Genomic DNA, 18689 nt, shown 5'->3' with positions numbered 1-18689 from the left:
CATGGATGGGGAGCTGAGCCAAGACTTGGTCTTGCAATCGCTTCCGAGTTCGTTCTCGCAGTTTGTTGTGAACTTTCACATGAATAAGTTGGATGTCAGCCTGCCTGAACTCCACAACATGTTGAAGACTGCGGAATTGAATTTTCCCCCTAAGAAGAGTTCTGTTCTTCTAATTGGTGAAGGTTCCAATCCTAAGAAAAGGAAGAGGAACCCTTCGAAGAAGAAGAAAGTAGGTGAGAAAATGCCGGTTCCACCAAAAGCTGAAGACCCCAAGAGCAAAGTTGTTTGCTTTTACTGTAACAAGGTGGGGCACTGGAAGAGAAACTACAAGGTTTACCTTGCAGAATTGAAGAAGAAGGGTAGTGAGACTACCGCTTCTGATTCAGGTATGTTCATAATAGAAGTGAATATGTCATTTCTACTTGGGTATTAGATACCGCCTGTGGTTCTCATATCTGCAATTTGTTGCAGGGACCAAGGAGAAGTAGGACTCTTGAGGAAGAGGAGGTGATTCTACTGATGGGAAATGGAGCAAGAGTTGCTGCTGAAGATGTAGAATCATTTCATTTACATAGGCCTATGGGCAAGACTATTGTTTGAAATAATTGTTATTTTGTTCCCTCGATTGTGAGGAATATTATTCCCAAGTTAGACTTGGATGGATTTTCATTTATTATTGAGAATAATGAATGTTCTATTCTTAGAGATAATATTCTTTATGGACGTGGTGCTTTAAATAATGGTCTGTATATATGTGACATAATTTACTTCAGATTGAACAAACTAATAAAAGAAAAGGGATGATGAAAATCTCACTTCGTTGTGGAACTGCAGTCTCCATTTAGTAGACATGGAGAGAGGACTGCAAATTTGCTAGGAATGGTACACACAGATGTATGTGGACCAATGTCTAAGCAAGCCATGGGTGGATTTTCATACTTCATTACTTTCATAGATGATAGATCTGGATTCGGATATGTGTTTGATGAAACACAAGTTTGAGGCCTTTGAAAAGTTCAAAGAATATAAGTATGAAGTGGAGAAACAACCAAATATAGTATTATAACTCTTCGATCAGATCGAGGTGGTGAATACTTTAATGGAGTGTTTCTAGATTATCTCAAAGTAAATGGTATAGTCTCCCAGTGGACTCCTCCAGATTGGTATCTGAAAGGAGAAATCGAACTTTGTTAGACATAGTTCGGTCCATGATGAGCTATGCAAATCTTCCAGTATTCCTATGGGGTTATGCATTGGAAACCTCAGCATATTTACTGAATAAGGTGATTTCCAAAATCTGTTCCTCAAACTTCGTATGAGATATGAAAAGAAAGGAAACCGAGTCTTAAACACGTTAAGATTTGGGGATGTCCAGCTTATGTCAAGAAAGTTGACCCAGATAAGCTGGAATATCGATCCGGAAAATGTAGTTTTATGGGATATCCTAAGAGACTTTAGGGTATTACTTTTGCACCGATCATCGGGTGTTTGTCTCCAGACATGCTACCTTCTTGGAAAAGGAGTTTATCCTAGAAGGAAACAGTGGGAGAAAAATTGAACTTGATGAAGTTCAAGAAGCACAAACTACTACGGATCAAGTGGAAACACCTGTTCTGACTGAACAACCTTTTGTGGAACAGCCCATTCATAGATCAGGGAGAATGTCTCGCCAACCTGAGAGGTAATATGGCCTTGTCATTGAGAATGACAATGAGTTGTCAATCATTTGATGATGACGACCCTGTGACCTATAATGAGGCTATGAGTAGTGTTGACTCAGAGAAATGGCATAGTGCCATGAAATTCAGAATGGAATCTACGTATACGGTATACAAAAGATTGATTATAGCAGATGGCCAGGTGGAGACCTATAAGGCCAGGCTTTTGGGAAAAGGATTCAAACAAAGGCAATGGATTGACTTTGATGAAACCTTTTACCTGTAGCCCTATTAAAATCAGTTCGGATTTTGCTTGCGATTAATGTGGTTTAATGCAAGCTTCTCAAAAGATGGAACATTCATTTTGATGAGACAATCAAAGAGTTTGATTTTATCAAAAACGTAGATGAACCATGCGTCTACAAAAGGGTTAGTGGGAGCGCAGTAACATTTCTTATATTGTATTGAATTAGAGTTGACACACATAACAACATAGCAGACCCACTCACAAAGTTACTTTATGAAAGTCACTTTGATCGTCATAAAGACAAGATGGGTATTAGATACCAGAGTGATTGGCTTTAGTACAAGTGGGAGATTGAAAGGAATATGTCCTAAGTCCAATCATGTATGAGGATTTAGGAATAACTTTTATGTAATCTGTTTTGATTTCATTGATATTAATAAAGACTTGTTTTGTTTTTATTACGGGCTTTATCTATTTAAGTGTTTAAATAAGATATACCATAGTTTAGAGTAAAGCTTTTTATGGATTATGATGAGATCATAATAGTGAGACCTAAAAAGATGATAACTCTAAACTTAAATAGTTCCTGGTCGTAGGATTACTAATGGTAATTAATAATCCGCAAAGATCGGTACATACTATGCTTGCTTCATTATGAAGGATGTCTGTTCTCATAGATATTTGTGTGGTGACACTATAGCTAGTATGTAGGTGCTTATTATAGAATAAGTTCACTGAACATGACTCGCCCAGCTGAACAACTGATGGAGTTCACTCACGTATCAGCAGTTGTTCGCTTAGTGATAGTTGTACAAGTATCCTTTGACTTGAGGTCATCATAGTCATCTTGTGTACACTGAACTATGCTTTAGTTTAGTTCTTAGTCTCCAGGGACAATTATTAGGGCTCTTCTGGGTATAGGAATTTGTACACGAAGATAGTGTATGATCAATAAAGGATCTACCCCTTCCAGTGAAGGAAGCGAATGTTCAAGGCTGATCCACTTATGCTAGATCGGGAATCTTTGGCCAGAGTGAATGAAATTAGAAAGGAGTTTCTAATTTGCATAGAACTACGCATAGTAAATGGTAAGCAAAGTGATTGAATTAGATAGGCTTGACACGAGATCCATGCCTTGTATTTAATCGGGACATTGTAGGGTAGAAGGAGTTTATTGTACGGTAACTATTCACTGACAGGTTCTTGGTATTCTAAGCAGTGAATTCATATTATCCGGATAGTCGCGATATGTTGAGAAGCATCACTCACGATGTAGAATAAATGTGATTAATTAATTAATCATATTTAATAAATTAGAGAATTTATATAAATAATGATAAAATAGTTTTATTATTATTTATTTCTACTACCGGCTTAATATTGAACCTACAGGGTCACACCATAAAAAGAGAATGATTTTATGGTGGAGGAATTAATTAATAATGGCTAATAATTATTTATTTGTGAAATAAATAATTAATTGGAAAATTTAATAATTGATTAAATGAGATTTAATTGATTATAAATTAATTAAGAAAAGTTCTTAATATTATTAATTAAGGATTTAATTTTTTGGAAATTAAATCAAGAGAGAGAATTATTTCTAAAGTGTTTAAAAAAAGGATTAATAATTAAAAGGTGTTTTAATTATTAATAAGAATAATAAATGGGATAATAATAATAATATTTATGGGAAAATTTCAGCTGAAAATTTTGCCTATAAATACACTATTATAGACCCTATTTTATTCTAACCCCAGAAACCCAAAAGTTTTAGAAAACCAAATTCTCTCCACCTCCTCCTCCTCCTAAAAGTCGTTTTCTTGGTGGATACCGGTGGAGTGCTTCACACTTGAGGAGCAACTGCTAAGGATCTCTGATCGTTGTCTCTGAATTAATTTTAAAAGGATACCGGTGGAGTGCTTCACACTTGGATTTTGTATGTGTAAAAGTGTTTTGCCATGCCCCCGCTGCGTTAAAAATCCAACACCTCCATGGTCTTTTCTATAAGATCCTTAAAAATATTATTCATCAATCTTTGGTACGTGGCTCCTGCATTCTTGAGACCAAATGCCATAACGAGATAACAAAAAACTCCAAAGTTAATGTTATGGATAAAAACTCAGGGTATATTAATTGTATTTACTACTAGGGTTCGTGAGCTTTGAGGCTCGATTTGACTGCTCTTGTGTTTCGTGACTCGATCTACCTTAACGAGATGCCTACGTACCTTGCTGATTGCCAAGAATCAAGTCAAAAAATGTAGTTCTGATTTGTGGGGTAAGGCCCCTTATATAGATGTTGGGTGTCCTTGAATTGGACTAGAGTTGGGAGACTTGGTAGGCAAGTCTCTGAATTAGAATGAACTTTGGAGTCCTAGGGAGTAGGAAACTGATTCCTTATCCTATGAGATTTCTTGGAGGCCAATCTCCAAGAATTTGTGTCCTTATTTGGATTTTATTTATCATCTGATTTATCCCTTACTAATTAATTATGAAATTAAATAATATTCAGGATTTTGGGCCCTTTCTAATGGGCTTAACTGTCAGCCCAATTCCAGTATAATTAATGCGATATTAATTATGCAATCCGGGTTTATTTTATTCACTATCATTTACCCCCCAACTTCTGGGAAATCATTTTTAGATTTATCTGAAGTTAATCTTACTTAATCCCTTACATGGTATCGTTTTCTAACGTAAAGTGTGGAGCGACCTACACTTTTACAATGATATTTGCCTTTTTTAAGGCTTCAGACTTTTATTGGGGATCCCCTATTATTTTCTTACCTTATTCCTATTTCTAGGAATTTTCTGGTATTTTTCCTTAATTTACAGGAATTTTCCCTTAATTTTTGGGATTTATTTCTAATTTCCAAGAATTTATAAGGAATTTCCTTAATTTACAGGATTTATTCCTAATTTTCTAACTTAAATCGACTAGAAGTCATGCAAAATTGACTAGGATTCCTGATCGAAATCGATCAGGATTCTGATCGAATTAACAGCTAATTTGTCATTCTAGTCGACAAGATTTCAATCAGGATTCCTGATCAAAATCGATCAGGATCCTGATCGAATTAACTTGGATCTTGTTGATGTGTTCTAAGGGAGAATCGACCAGGAACCCTGATCAAAATCAATCAGGATTCTGATCGACTTAGACTTTTTTTTGACACTGAGATCTACGGAAAAATCGACCAGGATTCCTGGTCGATTTAGTCAAGATCCTGATCGATTTGGACTTGCTTTTGATACTGAGAACTTTCCGAAATTCGATCAGAATTATTCTCTTTATCAATCAGGACTCTGATCGACTTAAGTGAATTTTTATCCCTCAAATCGAATGGAAATTCGATCAGAATTCTTCCTTTTTCGATCAGAACTCTGATCGACTTAAGTGATTTTTTACCCCTTTAATCGAATGAAAATTCGACCAGAATTCTTCCTTTTTCAATCAGGACTCTGATCGACTTAAGTGATTTTTTACCCCTTTAATCGAATGAAAATTCGACCAAGGTTTTATTTACCATCGATCAGGACTCTGATCGATTTTATTGAAATTATGCTCGATTTTTTACCTTTCAGTTTCCTTTTCTGTTTCTAGAATGTCCCTGAAGTCTCCTTTTTAGTGGGCGTTCTTATATTGGGCCTTGCCTCTATGGGCTTTAGTCGATTCACATTCCCGAATTTTCGGCTATATAAGTGAGGTGAGAAGTGAGAATTCTCATTTCACTTCTCGCTTCTCAAATCCTCTTAAAAATCTCTCTAGTTCTTCTCTAAGAAAGGCGATTTTCGGCATTGTCTACCACCGCAGCTCCACCATCTTCAACCTTTTTCTGGGTTTCAAGCCTTCTTCCCAAGAATATAAATGGCGGATCACGACCTTGCTAGGCTGGCCAAGATGAATTCTTCAAAAAGAGGTACCGCCATTCAAATTCGCTCTCCTTACACTTCTCTTATAGGCATGATAAACACTAGAGGAGATGAATAACCATCTTTGTCTGACTTAGATTCTTACAACCATGGTAATACCTTTCATGAGCTAGATGGTAGGATAGAATCTTTGAACATCATGTATAGACTCCCCCTAACCTTAAAATTACTCCGGCCGCCCCTGAGGATAGGACCTGTAGTTGGGAGGGGGATACAATCTTTATTTATCGAGGAGCTTTAACCGCGGGTCTTAGGTTCCCCTTCCACGAGTTCATCCCACGGCTGCTTGTAGATGTGTAAATAAACCCGTTTCAGCTCCCTCTCAATGCATGGAGGAATATTATTTGCTTTATAGTTTTATGTCTTAGGAATAAATTCCCTCTTTCAGTCGCCATTTTTAGAAAATAATTTCAGTTCTATAATAGTGTTTTAACTCAACCGGGATGGGTTTTATTACGTCAAAGGCCCAAAATTCCCCATATTTTTTATGGTAACTCCATTGTCGAGAATAACCCAAAATGGAGAAACGAGTTTGTTAGGTTAACATGGGCTGGAGGTGATTGGGCTACCCTTTTTTGTAGGCCCTTTTGCAAGGTAATAGATGGCAGCCCTGCTAGTATTAGGCTGACTGACGAGGAGGGGGATGCTTATCAAGCCCTCATTTCGGATGATGGAAAAACAGATACATGGACTCTCTTAGAGGAGTTCTCTTTGAAGAAAATGGGCCTTTCTCAGGCCAGTGATAAGGGTAATCTTAACCTGTTTTTTCTTTTCTTTTTCTTTATTGAAACTCCATCATTTCCATATTTCAATGTTTTTCTTTCTTTTTCATTTCAGCTTGCGAGGCCATTAATAACATTAATAGGCCTAAGGAGGGGGGATCTGGCCACCAAAAGAGGACCAAGCTAAACAAGGACCCCAGGAGCAAGCCTGATGCTCCTACTTTTCTTAGGCCCCATGTTCCAGTAGTAGAACTGGGGGATGATATGAATCCTCCTCTCAAGGCGCACTCCTTTAGGCCCAACTGGGGTTTTAGGAGAAGTGACACAATGGTTGGCTCCACCAAGCATGCTAAGAAATTGGTCATACCATTCCATAACTCCCCACGACTTCACTGACATTTTTACGAGGAGTGACATTGAGACCATTGAGCTCTTGGGTTCTCAGGCCCAAGCTGCGGTAACATTTCTGTCTTACCTTTTAATTTCAACTTCTTTTTTTATATATAAATCTCTGTTAAATCATATTTCTTTGTGCAGAACAACACCTACTTCCAGGCGGCCATTCATCAAGCTAAGTCCTAGAAGGGGAACTCAGATGAATTGGAGAGGGAGATGAAGTGGAAGGAGAGGGTCGAGGTCTTGGAGAAGAAACTGAAGACCAAGGGGGAAGGTCCAAGGCCCATGTTGAGCTGGTTAAGCTCTGGAGTGATAAAGAAACCATCATTGATGACTACATGGATTATGAGAAGTTTAAGAATCTCATGGATATTCATGATGAGGGTCTTTATCCTCTTCAGTTTACCCAAGGATGGGATACGGCGGTGAAGAAAATTTTTGAAAAGCATCTGGGCTTAATAGATCCCAAGGACTTTATAAGTCCTGAATAGCCAAGAGACAGAGAATATCCAGGATGCTCTCTTCAACTCTCCCAAGACTGATGATCGTATCCTAGATCCCAGCACTACTTCTCCTCTAGCTTCTCCTTCAAAGGATGCTGAGCCTTCTGATTATGCTGAGAAGGGAGATACTGAGAAGGAGCAGGGGAAGGATGGTTCCAACATGAAAGAGTAGTTTTCTTTAGTCCTTTTAGACTTTATATTTGTTGTTTTTATCCTTAACTTATTGTACTCTGAACTTATTTCCCTTCGGGGATTATTTATGTTATCTTGAGTTGTTTGTTTGCTTTTCTACTATTTTTTCCAAGTATTTGTACTATTTCATGGGAATTGGATGGTTTACTAGCCTTTTCATAGCTTTCCCTTACATTTCTTTGTACCTGTACTAGAATAGATAATCGAAATCAACCATACATAAGCTGAACCAAATAGTTCTAGGTTAAGTTTATGGAAACTTTATTAATGGTAAATTCTTGGGATCCATTCCTTATATAATTCTTCGTACAACTAGAATTTGAAATAATAGTCTAATAACATATAAAATCCTAATTAAACAAAGCTTCAAGGTGCTTTTCAACCTTGTTACCACTATAGTATTTATAAACTATAGGTAGTAAACTTTCAGGTTTTGAGCATGCCAAGTCTGAGGTATATCTTCTCCTTCCATGGTCTCCAACTTATAAGTTCCTTTTTCTTGAACACTCTTAACCTTATATGGCCCTTCTCAATTCGGGGCGAGCTTTCCTTTCAGCCCTACTCCGGAAGCTTCCACCTTCCTTAGGACCAAATCTCCTTACCTAAAGAATCTTTCTTTCACCCTTAGGTTGTAGTAAAATGAGGCCTTTTTCTGTTATTCTACTATCTTTGCATGGGTTGTATCTCGTACCTCATCTATCAAGTCCAGGGCTAACCTTTGCCCTTCCTCATTTTCCTCAGCATTATATGCTTGGATTCTGGGAGACGAGTGGGATATTTCCACAGGAACAACTGCTTCTTCCCCATAAGCTAGCATAAATGGTGTGGCTCCTGTAGTAACTCTACATGTAGTTTTATAAGCCCAAAGTATTGACAGTACTTCATCCACCCAATTATTTCTGTATTTTCCGATCCTCTTTTTCATCCCATCTAAAATAATACAATTCGCAACCTCTGTTTTCCCATTAGCTTGAGGGTGTGTGACAGAGGTAATTCTCAAGTCAATTTCATTTTTCTCATAATACTTTCTGAACTCTTCATTATTGAATTATGTTCCGTTATCAGTTACCAAGATTCGAGGAATTCCGTACCTACATATAATATTTCTCACAAGAACTGAGAGACTTGCTTAGTTGTAATCTTTGCCAAGGGCTTGGCTTCGATCCATTTGGTAAAGTAATCGATAGCCACAATCAAGAATTTTCTTTATGCAGTAGCCATCTGGAAAGGTCCGAGAATATCCATTCCCCACATAGCAAAAGGGATTGGGGAGTTTATAGAAGTCAGCATTTCAGGAGGTTGCCTTACTATAGGAGCATATTTCTGACATTGATCACATCTCTTAACATAATATTTGGCATCGACCATCATCTCTGGCCAATAAAAGCCTAAACAGGTTACCTTATGTGCCAGTGCTCTGCCCCCCAAGTGTTGCCCACATATACCTCATGTACTTCTTCAAGAGCCAACCATGTGTCCTCAGGTCTGAGACATCTTAAATAAGGAACCACATAAGATCTTTTGTATAGAATCCCATCGATCAAGGAATATCTTAGCGCTCGAACAACCAATTTTTGTGCTTCATTCACATTATTTGGCAGCCAACCAGTTTGAATATGGGCCTTAATGAGATCTATCCATGACGTCCCTAGACCTATAGGGGCTACAAGATTAACATCAATGCTCCGTGTTTTCAAAACACGGAAGTACACACTTCCTGAGTTTTTCTCTATCTCTGATGAAGCGAACTTAGACAATGCATCTGCCTTGACATTTTCCTCCCTTAGAATATGCTCAACATGGCATTCATCGAACTGAGTAATTACATCCCTTACTAGGCGGACATACCTAGCCATTGTTTCATCTCTTGCCTAAAACTCTCCCTTGACCTGGGATATGACAAGCTTCGAATCCCCACAGACTTTCAAGTTCTTGACCCTCAGTGTTCCTGTTGGGCCGAGGCCACCTATTAGAGCATCATACTCAACTTCATTATTTGTGGTTAGGAAGTCTAACTTCATGGCATATTCAATCAAGAAACCATTTGGGCTTTGTAAAACAAGCCATGCTCCACTCGAATTTATTTTTTATGCTCCATCAAAATAGAGAACCCAATATTCCTTCTTTTTGTTCCGTTTTCCTCCATTATCCACTTTCCTCTCCATACCCTGAGGTTCAGTACTTTCCTGCCCCCCGACTTCTGGTTGGGGATGGTACATGCAACCATGAAGTCAGCCAAAGCCTGGGCTTTTATCATCGTTCGTAGCTTATACTTTATGTCAAATTCTCCCAATTCAATAGCCCATTTAATCAGCCTTCTGCTAGATTTAGGACTGTGAATAATGTTTCTCAAAGTTTGATTCGTTAGCACTTCAATTTTATAAGCTTGGAAGTGAGGACGCAACTTCCATGAGGCCATCACCAGGGCTAAAGTGAATTTTTCAATATTCGAATAATTCAATTCAGCTCCGTGCAGGATCTTACTGGCATAATATACGGGTTTTTGGACTTTAAGTTCCTCAACCAATACAGCGCTCAAGGCATTTTCTGAAATGACCAAATATAAGTACAAAACTTCATTCAGAGCTAGTTTGGCCAAAAACGGGGCTTGAGCCATATACTTCTTTAATCCCTCAAACGCTTCCTGACTTTCTTCAGGCCATATGAAATCTTTCAACTTTTTTAAGGATTTGAAGAATGACAAGCACTTGTCCCCAAATTTGGAGATAAACTGCCCCAATGCAGAAACCCTTCCAGTGAGCTTTTGAACATCTTTGATAGTCTTTGAAGGCTCCATGTCCAAAATTGCCTTTATCTTATCAGGATTTGACTCAATTTCCCTCTTGAAGACCATCAATCCCCAAAATTTTCCAGATCCAACTCCGAAAGCACACTTTGCAGGATTTAGCATCATTTTGTGATATCTCAGGACCTCAAAAGCTTCCTTCAAATGGGCTATATGGTCGGTCTTTCCCAGACTCTTGAATAACATGTCATCAACATAAACTTCCATAGTTTTGCCAATAAGATCCTTAAAAATTTTATTCACCAACCTTTGATAGGTAGCTCCTGCATTCTTGAGACCAAACGCCATAAATAGATAACAAAAAATACCAAAGTCAGTGATGAATGATACCTTTGGGATGTCATTCTTATGCATCTTGATCTAATTGTATCCACTGAACCTATCCATGAAACTCAGCATCTCGTGTCCATCGGTCGCATCTATCAACGTATCTATCCTTTGCAACAGGAAACAATCCTTTGGGCATGCATCATTCAAATCAGTGAAGTCCACGCACATTCTCCACTTTCCATTAGCCTTCTTTACCATTACAGGATTTTCCAACCACTCCGGAAACTGTATCTCTTCAATGAAACCAACCTCTAAGAGCTTCTCTACTTCTTGCTTAATAGCTTCCTGCCTTTCTGGTGCAAATATTCTTTTCTTTTATATCACAGTCTTCCGATTTAGATCTACATTTAGCTTGTGAGTGATTAGTTCTGGGTCTATGCCAGGCATATCAGCTGCTGACCATGCAAATACATTACTATTCTCTTATAAAAACTTCACCAACTTCCTTCTTTGGGGGCTCCTCTACTGACACTCCAATGAAAGTTACTTTCTCAGGATCTTCGGTAGCCAAAGGAATCGGAACCAAGTCTTCTGTTGGCTTCCCTCTTTTCTCATCATTCTCATGGATATCCAGATCTTCAATAGGTAGAACCTTCCCCGGGGCTGAGAGAGGCCACATAATAACTCATTTCCATATTTTAATCTCCTCTCTCTTCTCCAATCCCATTCCGGGTGGGAAACTTCATCTCTGAATGGTAAGAAGAAGGTACTGCCTTGAAAACATGTATTCCCGTTATTCCCATGATTGCATTGTAAGTTGATCCAGCCTTTACCACTACGAAGTCTAACATCTATGTTGCTTGTCTTGGTTTCTGACCTATGGTCATCGGTAACTTAATTATTCCTTCCACGGAGCATTCCACTCCAGAAAATCCATATATTAGCATATCGGCTGGGGTTAATTGAGAATCACTGTAACCCATCCTTATAATTGTATCATGAAGCAAAATATCCATCAAGGCACCATTGCCTACAAGGACCCTCTTCACTGGGTTGTTCCCTTTTATCGGTGTTATGACCAGAGGATCGTCGTGTGGAAATTTAACACCCTCCAAGTCAGAATCATCGAACATCATTGTGACTCATGTCCTAGCCCTCTTCGGGGCTTCCTCGACAATATGCATAACTTCTCTAGTATAGGCTTTCCTCGAGTTTCTGGATGAGCCAGCAGTAGTTGGTCCTCCGAAGTTTATATTTATCATAGCCCCTCGGGGTCGTGGTCCTCTAAAGATCGTGTTAATCACCGGTCCCCTAGGTTGGGGATTTTGCCCCTGATCAACCTCATCTCTTTTGCGATCATCAAAGTTCCTTCTTCCATTATTATTCCTATCTCCTCCATCCCCAGTATAGTTGCTCAGCCTTCCTTTTCGAATAAGGAACTCTATTTCATCCTTCAATTATTTACACTCATCGGTGTCATGACCAGCATCCTTGTGAAATCTGTAATATTTTCTCTTATCTAACTTGGTAGGATCAGCCTTCAGAGGCTTAGGCCAACGAACATCTATATCCTTCTCGATTTCCATCAAGATCTGACTTCTAGGAGCGTTCAACTTAGCATATTCAGTGAATTTTGTCCAGGTCCTCCCTTCTTCGGGGTTGAATCATTGCTTTGCTCAATTCTAGGATACTTGTCCTTAGCAATATATTCCAGATCAGTTTTTCACTTCTTGCCACCAGCGGGTTCGTTATTTATTATAGTCTTCCTCATGCTCTCCACTTTGATGTACTTCCTGGCCCTATCTTGGAGATGTAACATGTTTTCAGGGGGCGCTTAACTAATGACATCTTGAAGAACTCATCCATAGTTCCCTGTTGCAGTGCTATCATAGCTACCTTGTCATCAAGGTATGGGCCCTTCAAGGCTTCCTTGGTGAAATAATTCAAATAGTCTCTCAAGGACTCTTTTGCTCCCTGCACAATGCTCATGAGGGATGAACTTTTCTCATGCACTCTCCCACTGATGAATTGCTTAATAAAAGCTTGACTTAGCTCTTTGAAGGACCCAATAGAATTCAGAGGCAAACGACTTTACCATATTTGAGCCATTCCTAACAGTGTTTGAGGAAAGGCCCGACACTTAATAGCGTCGTTTACGGGCTGCAGCAATAGTGCATTAGAGAATGTTCTGACATAATTAGCGGGATCTCCAGTACCATCATAAGCTTTGATGGTGGGCATCTTAAACTTCCTTGAGATATGGGCATTCATTATCACTTCAGTAAATGGTGGAGTGGGATCATCAGGATCTCCTAGGGGTAGTAGATTACTTGGGTCAGCCCTTGGGACAACAACCCTTCTTTACAACAGACCATCGAGGTCTATGATTGGAGGAGGATTTCTTTTCCTTGGAGGTAGTGGAAGTCTTGGGGTCAGGTGCACCTCCAGGTGACGCTTCAGCCTTTGGATCTCATCCTCGTGAGCCCTGATTCTCTCCTACACTTGCTGGGGATTCATCCCTCGGGTGCCCCTAGGATGCTAATTATCATCAGGCATCGGCTCTTTACCGGCACGCCTCCTTCTTGGAGCCATATCATCATCCGAAGATTCGGAGTCCCTCTCAGTGTAAGGCTCATAGTATTCTTGATCCTCCGGAATAGGAGCCAAACCGCGTATGTAGAGGGTGTCTGCCCCTGCGCTTCACTCTGATTTGCATGTCCACTTCCTCCAACCTCGGGGTACAGGGGCATCCCATAAGGGGGTTAGTGGTCACAATAATGGAATACTCGTACCCAACGGGTCGAGGATTCATAGGTGCATGTAGCTGCTGAAGTTGGAAATTCATCCCTTGAGGAGCCGGGGGATTCGTCCCTTGTGGCTGAGGGTCAGTTTCCCCTATCTGCGATCCTCCTTGGGCAGTGGCATAGGTTGAATGCGGGGGTATCTCCACGGTTGATGAAATCATTTGGGTATTCACAGCTGGTGTTCCTTCGGGGGTATTGCTCCCGCTCTCTTTTCTCATGATGGTTGCTGTTATGCTTTCCCACAGACAGCACCAAATATTATGGATAAAAAACTCAAGATAGATTAATTGTTGTATTTACTACTAGGGTTCGTGAGCTTCGAGGCTCGATTTGACTGCTCTTGTGTTTCGTGACTCGATCTACCTTAACAAGACGCCTACGTACCTTGCTGATTGCCAAGGATGAAGTCAAAAAATGTAGTTCTGATTTGTGGGGGTAAGGCCCCTTATATAGATGTTGGGTGTCCTTGAATTATACTAAAGTTGGGAGACTTGATAGGCAAGTCTCTGAATTAGAATGGACTTTGGAGTCCTAGGGAGTAGGAAACTGATTCATTATCCTATGAGATTTCTTGGAGGCCAATCTCCAAGAAATTGTGTCCTCATTTGGACTTTATTTATCAGCTGATTTATCCCTTACTAATTAATTACGAAATTAATTAATATTCAGGGTTTTGGGCCCTTTCTAATGGGATTAACTGTCAGCCCAATTCCGGTATAATTATTGTAATATTAATTACACAATCAGGGTTTATTTTATTCCATATCAGTTAGTGATGAATGATACTTTGGGATGTCATCTTTATGCATTTTGATTTGATTTTAGCAGCTAAATCCATCCATGAAACTCAGCATTTTGTGCCATGCAATGGCATCTATCAAAGTGTCTATCCCTAGAAGAGGAAGACAATCCTTTGGACATGCATTGTTCAGGTCAGTGAAGTCAACACACATCGTTTACTTTCCATTAGCCTTCTTCACCATAATCGGATTAGCCAACCATTTTGGAAATTGTATTTCCTCAATAAACCCAGCCTCCAAGAGCTTTTTACATCCTATTTTATGGCCTCTGGCCTTTCCGGAGCAAAACTTATTTTCTTCTGCTTCATCGTCTTTCGATTACGGTCGACATTTAGCTTGTGAGTTATCAATTCAGTATTAATACCCGGCATATCAATTGCTGACCATGCAAAAATGCCATTGTTCTCTCGAAAGAACTTCATCAACTTCCCTTTAAGGGGTTTCTCTAAAGAAGCTCCAATGAAAGTTTTCTTTTCTGGATTGTCGGGAGCCAAGGAAATCGGTACTAAATCTTCTGTTAGCTTTCCTTGTTTGTCATCATTCTCACGGATGTCCGTGTCTTCAATGAGCAGGACTTGCCCCCAACTCCATCTGCCCTCAACGAGACTATATAACAACTTTTTGTCATATTTTGATCTCCTCTTTCCTCTTCTACCCCATTTCGAGTTGGAAATTTAATTACTAAATAGTAGGATGAGGGGACTTCCATAAAGGCTTGTGTACATGTCCTTTCCAGGATTGCATTATAAGTTGATCAAGCCTTGACTACCACAAAGTTCAACATCTGTGTAGCTTGTATCGGCTCCTGACTCATTGTTAGTGAAAGCTTAATTATCCCTTCAACTGGGCATTCGATCCCTGAAAATCCAGAAATCAGCATATTAGCCAGGGTCAACTGAAAATCATTGTATTCCATCCGAATATAGGTGTCATATAGCAGACTGTCCACTAATGCCCCATTGTCTACAAGGACCCTTTTTACAGGGTTGTTCCCTATGATGCCAATACGATTGATTGGTCTGTGTGCCTCGCGATATGAGTAGAGGGTCAACATGGGGAAACTTTACCCCATCTAAATCAAAATCATTGAATATCATTGAGACTCCAGTTTTTGCCCATTTTGGGGCTTCTCCAACTATGTGCATAACTTCCCGAGCATAAGTCTTTCTTGAATTTTTAGAAGAGCCAGCCACAGTTGGTCCTCCAAAAATCCTTCTTCCATTATTATTCCTTTCACCACTCTCATCATCCCCGGTGTACTTGCTCAGCCTTTCTTTCCGAATAAGGAACTCAATCTCATCTTTCAATTGTCGGTATTCATCAGTGTTATGGCCTGCATTCTTGTGGCATCTACAGTATTTGCTCGTATCTAACTTGGAAGGATCAACCTTTAGAGGCTTTGGCCAATGAACATCTCTATCCTTCTCAATTTCCATCAAGATTTGACTTTTAGGAACATTCAATCTAGAATATTCAGTGAACTTTTGTCATGGTCCTCCCTTCTTCGGGGGTGAATCAAAATCTTTGTTAACCCGAGGATACTTGTCCTTTGCACCATACTTTTGATCTATTTTTTCCTTCTTACCACCAGCGGGCTCATTATTTACCACTGTCTTCCTCATGCTTTCCTCAACTTGAATTTACTTTCATGCTCTACTTTAAAGCTGTAACATGTTCTCTGATGGGCCTTTAGCCAGAGACATTTTAAAAAACTCGTCCTTGGTCCCTTGTTGTAAGGCTATCATGGCCACCTTATATTTAAGATCGGGACCTTTAAAGCCTCTTTCGTGAAACAGTTCAGGTAATCCCTAAGAGACTCATTTGCTTCTTACACAATGCTCATGGGGGTAACTGAGCTTTTTTCATGCACTTTTCCGTTGATGAATTGTTTGATAAAAACCTTACTTCAATATCTGAAAGATCCAATTGAATTCGTCGGCAAACGGTTGTACCACCTTTGAGCCATCTCTGACAAAGTTTGGGGAAAGACCCGACATTTAATAGTATCATTCATGGGTTGCAAAAAAAGTGCATTAGAGAAGTCCTCACATGATTTTACGGATCCCCGGTTCCATCATACGCTTTTATAGTAGGCATCTTAAACTTCCTTATGATATGGGTATTTATGACCTCCTCATTGAAAGGCGGGGTTGGATCATCACGGTCCCCAAGTGGAAGCAATTTAAACGGGTTTCCTCGAGGAATATTCATTATTTTCCTTCTGGGAGTCTCCTCCAAGTCGATGACTTAAGTAGCTCCTCTAGTTCCTCTCGCCCGGTTGGTTCTCGGTGGCTGCTTAGCTTGACTAATCTCCATATCTCTCTTAATCCTTATGATTTCTTCTTCATGAGCACGCATCCTTTCTTCAAAAGTATGGAATTCCATCCCTTGAGTCTCCTGAAGCTCGGGGCGCCTACCTCTAACAGGCTCTTTATCTCTATGTCTCCTCATGTGATGAGCATCCTCGTTAGTTGATTCTCCACTCTCCTCATTTGTATAGGGTCCAGAGACATCTCGTTTATTATTGATTACAGACAGACCTCTAATATAATTAGGGTCGTTCCATGGTTGCGGTTGAGGCGGTGGGGAAACCGACGTCCTCTAGCCTTATAGTACAATGGCATCCCATAAATGAGGTTTATTGGCCTATGGTGCACCACAGTTGACATCTCAAAACCCGTTGATTGTGTCCACAAAGGTGCGTTCAGAGTCGAGTTTTGTGGGTTCTCCTCTAGAGTCGGGATTGACTGAGATCCAGATTGGGGGATGATAGGATTCGCCGTCCCTTGAGAGTAAGTTGAGTCAGGTGGAATCTCAATGGTGGATGAGATTGATTGAGTAGTTCCAGCCGATACTCCTTCAGGACCGCTGTTTCTACTTCGTATGGTTGTCAGGGTTGATGCCTTTTTCCCATAGACGGCGCCAAATATTATGGGTTAAAAATTAGGTTATAATTATTACTAGGGTTTACGAGCTCAAGGCCCTTGATTGACTGCTCTCGTGTTTCGTGACTCGAATCTTCTTTCACAGGATGCTTACGTACCTTGCTCTATGCCAAGGATCAAGTCAAAAAATATAATTTTTTTTGTGGGGTGAGACCCTATAGGTGTTTGTAACCTTGAATCAATTTAGGATTGGACAAGACTCAAAGACTTATAATGGACTTTGGAGTCTTCGAATGTAGGGAGTTGATTCCTTGTCCTTTGAGATTTCTTGGAGTCCAATCTCCAATGAATTATATGATTAATAGGATATTTTTAGCAGCATATTTTACCCATATTTATTAATTATGAAAATAATAAATATTTAGGGTTTCAGACCTCATTTAATGGGTTTTTCTTGCGATATTGATCACGCAATTACAGTTTATTTTATTCCATATCAGTGTTATTAAACGTTAGTCATTTACAACTAATATGAGTGATTTGCTACTAATACGAGTGATTTTCTTTACTATGAAATACTACGTAATTACATAATTATATTAATAATTATGTAAATTTAAAGAAGAATAATTTAAATAAAAGAGGTGTTACTTTATTTACCTATTTCACTAATAAAAAATATCGTAAACCATCAAAAATCCGCTAAACCGAACTCAATAAAACTGAACCGAGTGGTTTAGTTTTACTGGGTTACGAGGCTCGGGCTAATTTGAATATTTTCAAAATCGCTGTTATACGGTTTGGTTCCGATTTAACATGTAACCTAAATCAAATCGAACCGCGATCACCCTTTTTATGGATTGAAAACTAGGGTGTATTAATTGTTGTATTTATTACTAGGGTTCGGGAGCTCAAGGCCTTTAATAGCTAATCTCGTGTTTCGTAGCTTAATTCTGCCTTTACGAGAAGCCTACGGATCTCTGTGAATTAGAAAATCAAGCCAAAAAATGTAGTTCTGATTTGTGGGGTGAGGCCCCTTATATAGATGTTGGGAGTCCTTGAATTGGACTAGGGTTAGGAGACTTAGTAGACAAGTCTCTGAACAAGAATGGACTTTGGAGTCCTAGGAATTAGGAAACTGATTCCTTATCGTATGAGGTTTCTTGGAGGCTAATCTCCAAGGAATTATATCCTTGTTTGGACTTTATCACCAGCTATTTTATCCCTTTATTAATTAATTACGAAATTAATTAATATTCAAGCCTTTGGACCCTTTCTAACGGGCTTAACTGCCAGCCCCATTCTGGCATAATTAATGCGATATTTACCACGCAATCAGGGCTTATTTTATTCCCTATCACTTACCCCCCAACTTCTGGGAAATTGTAAAAGATTTCACAGAAGTTAAGTTCATTTATTTCCTTATAGATTATCATTTTTTCGTAAAGTGTGGAGCGACCTACATATTTAT

At 39.4% G+C, this 18689-nt stretch overlaps 1 protein-coding gene across 1 annotated transcript; it reads right to left on the bottom strand.

The window, feature by feature from the left end:
- Positions 1–7822: 7822 nt before the first annotated feature.
- LOC141685343 (uncharacterized) lies at positions 7823–10507 on the bottom strand. Its single transcript, XM_074490451.1, has 3 exons — positions 10224–10507; positions 8370–8495; positions 7823–7838 (listed from the first exon to the last, which is right to left on the bottom strand). The coding sequence occupies exons 1-3, from the start codon at positions 10505–10507 to the stop codon at positions 7823–7825; spliced, it is 426 nt and encodes a 141-aa protein (XP_074346552.1).
- Positions 10508–18689: the final 8182 nt, after the last annotated feature.

The sequence above is a fragment of the Apium graveolens genome, chromosome 9 (assembly GCF_009905375.1).
Source record: "Apium graveolens cultivar Ventura chromosome 9, ASM990537v1, whole genome shotgun sequence".
In the NCBI taxonomy this organism is placed as follows: domain Eukaryota; kingdom Viridiplantae; phylum Streptophyta; class Magnoliopsida; order Apiales; family Apiaceae; genus Apium; species Apium graveolens.
The sequence above is the reverse complement of the archived record's forward strand: the minus strand, read 5'-3'. Positions and strand labels throughout refer to the sequence as shown.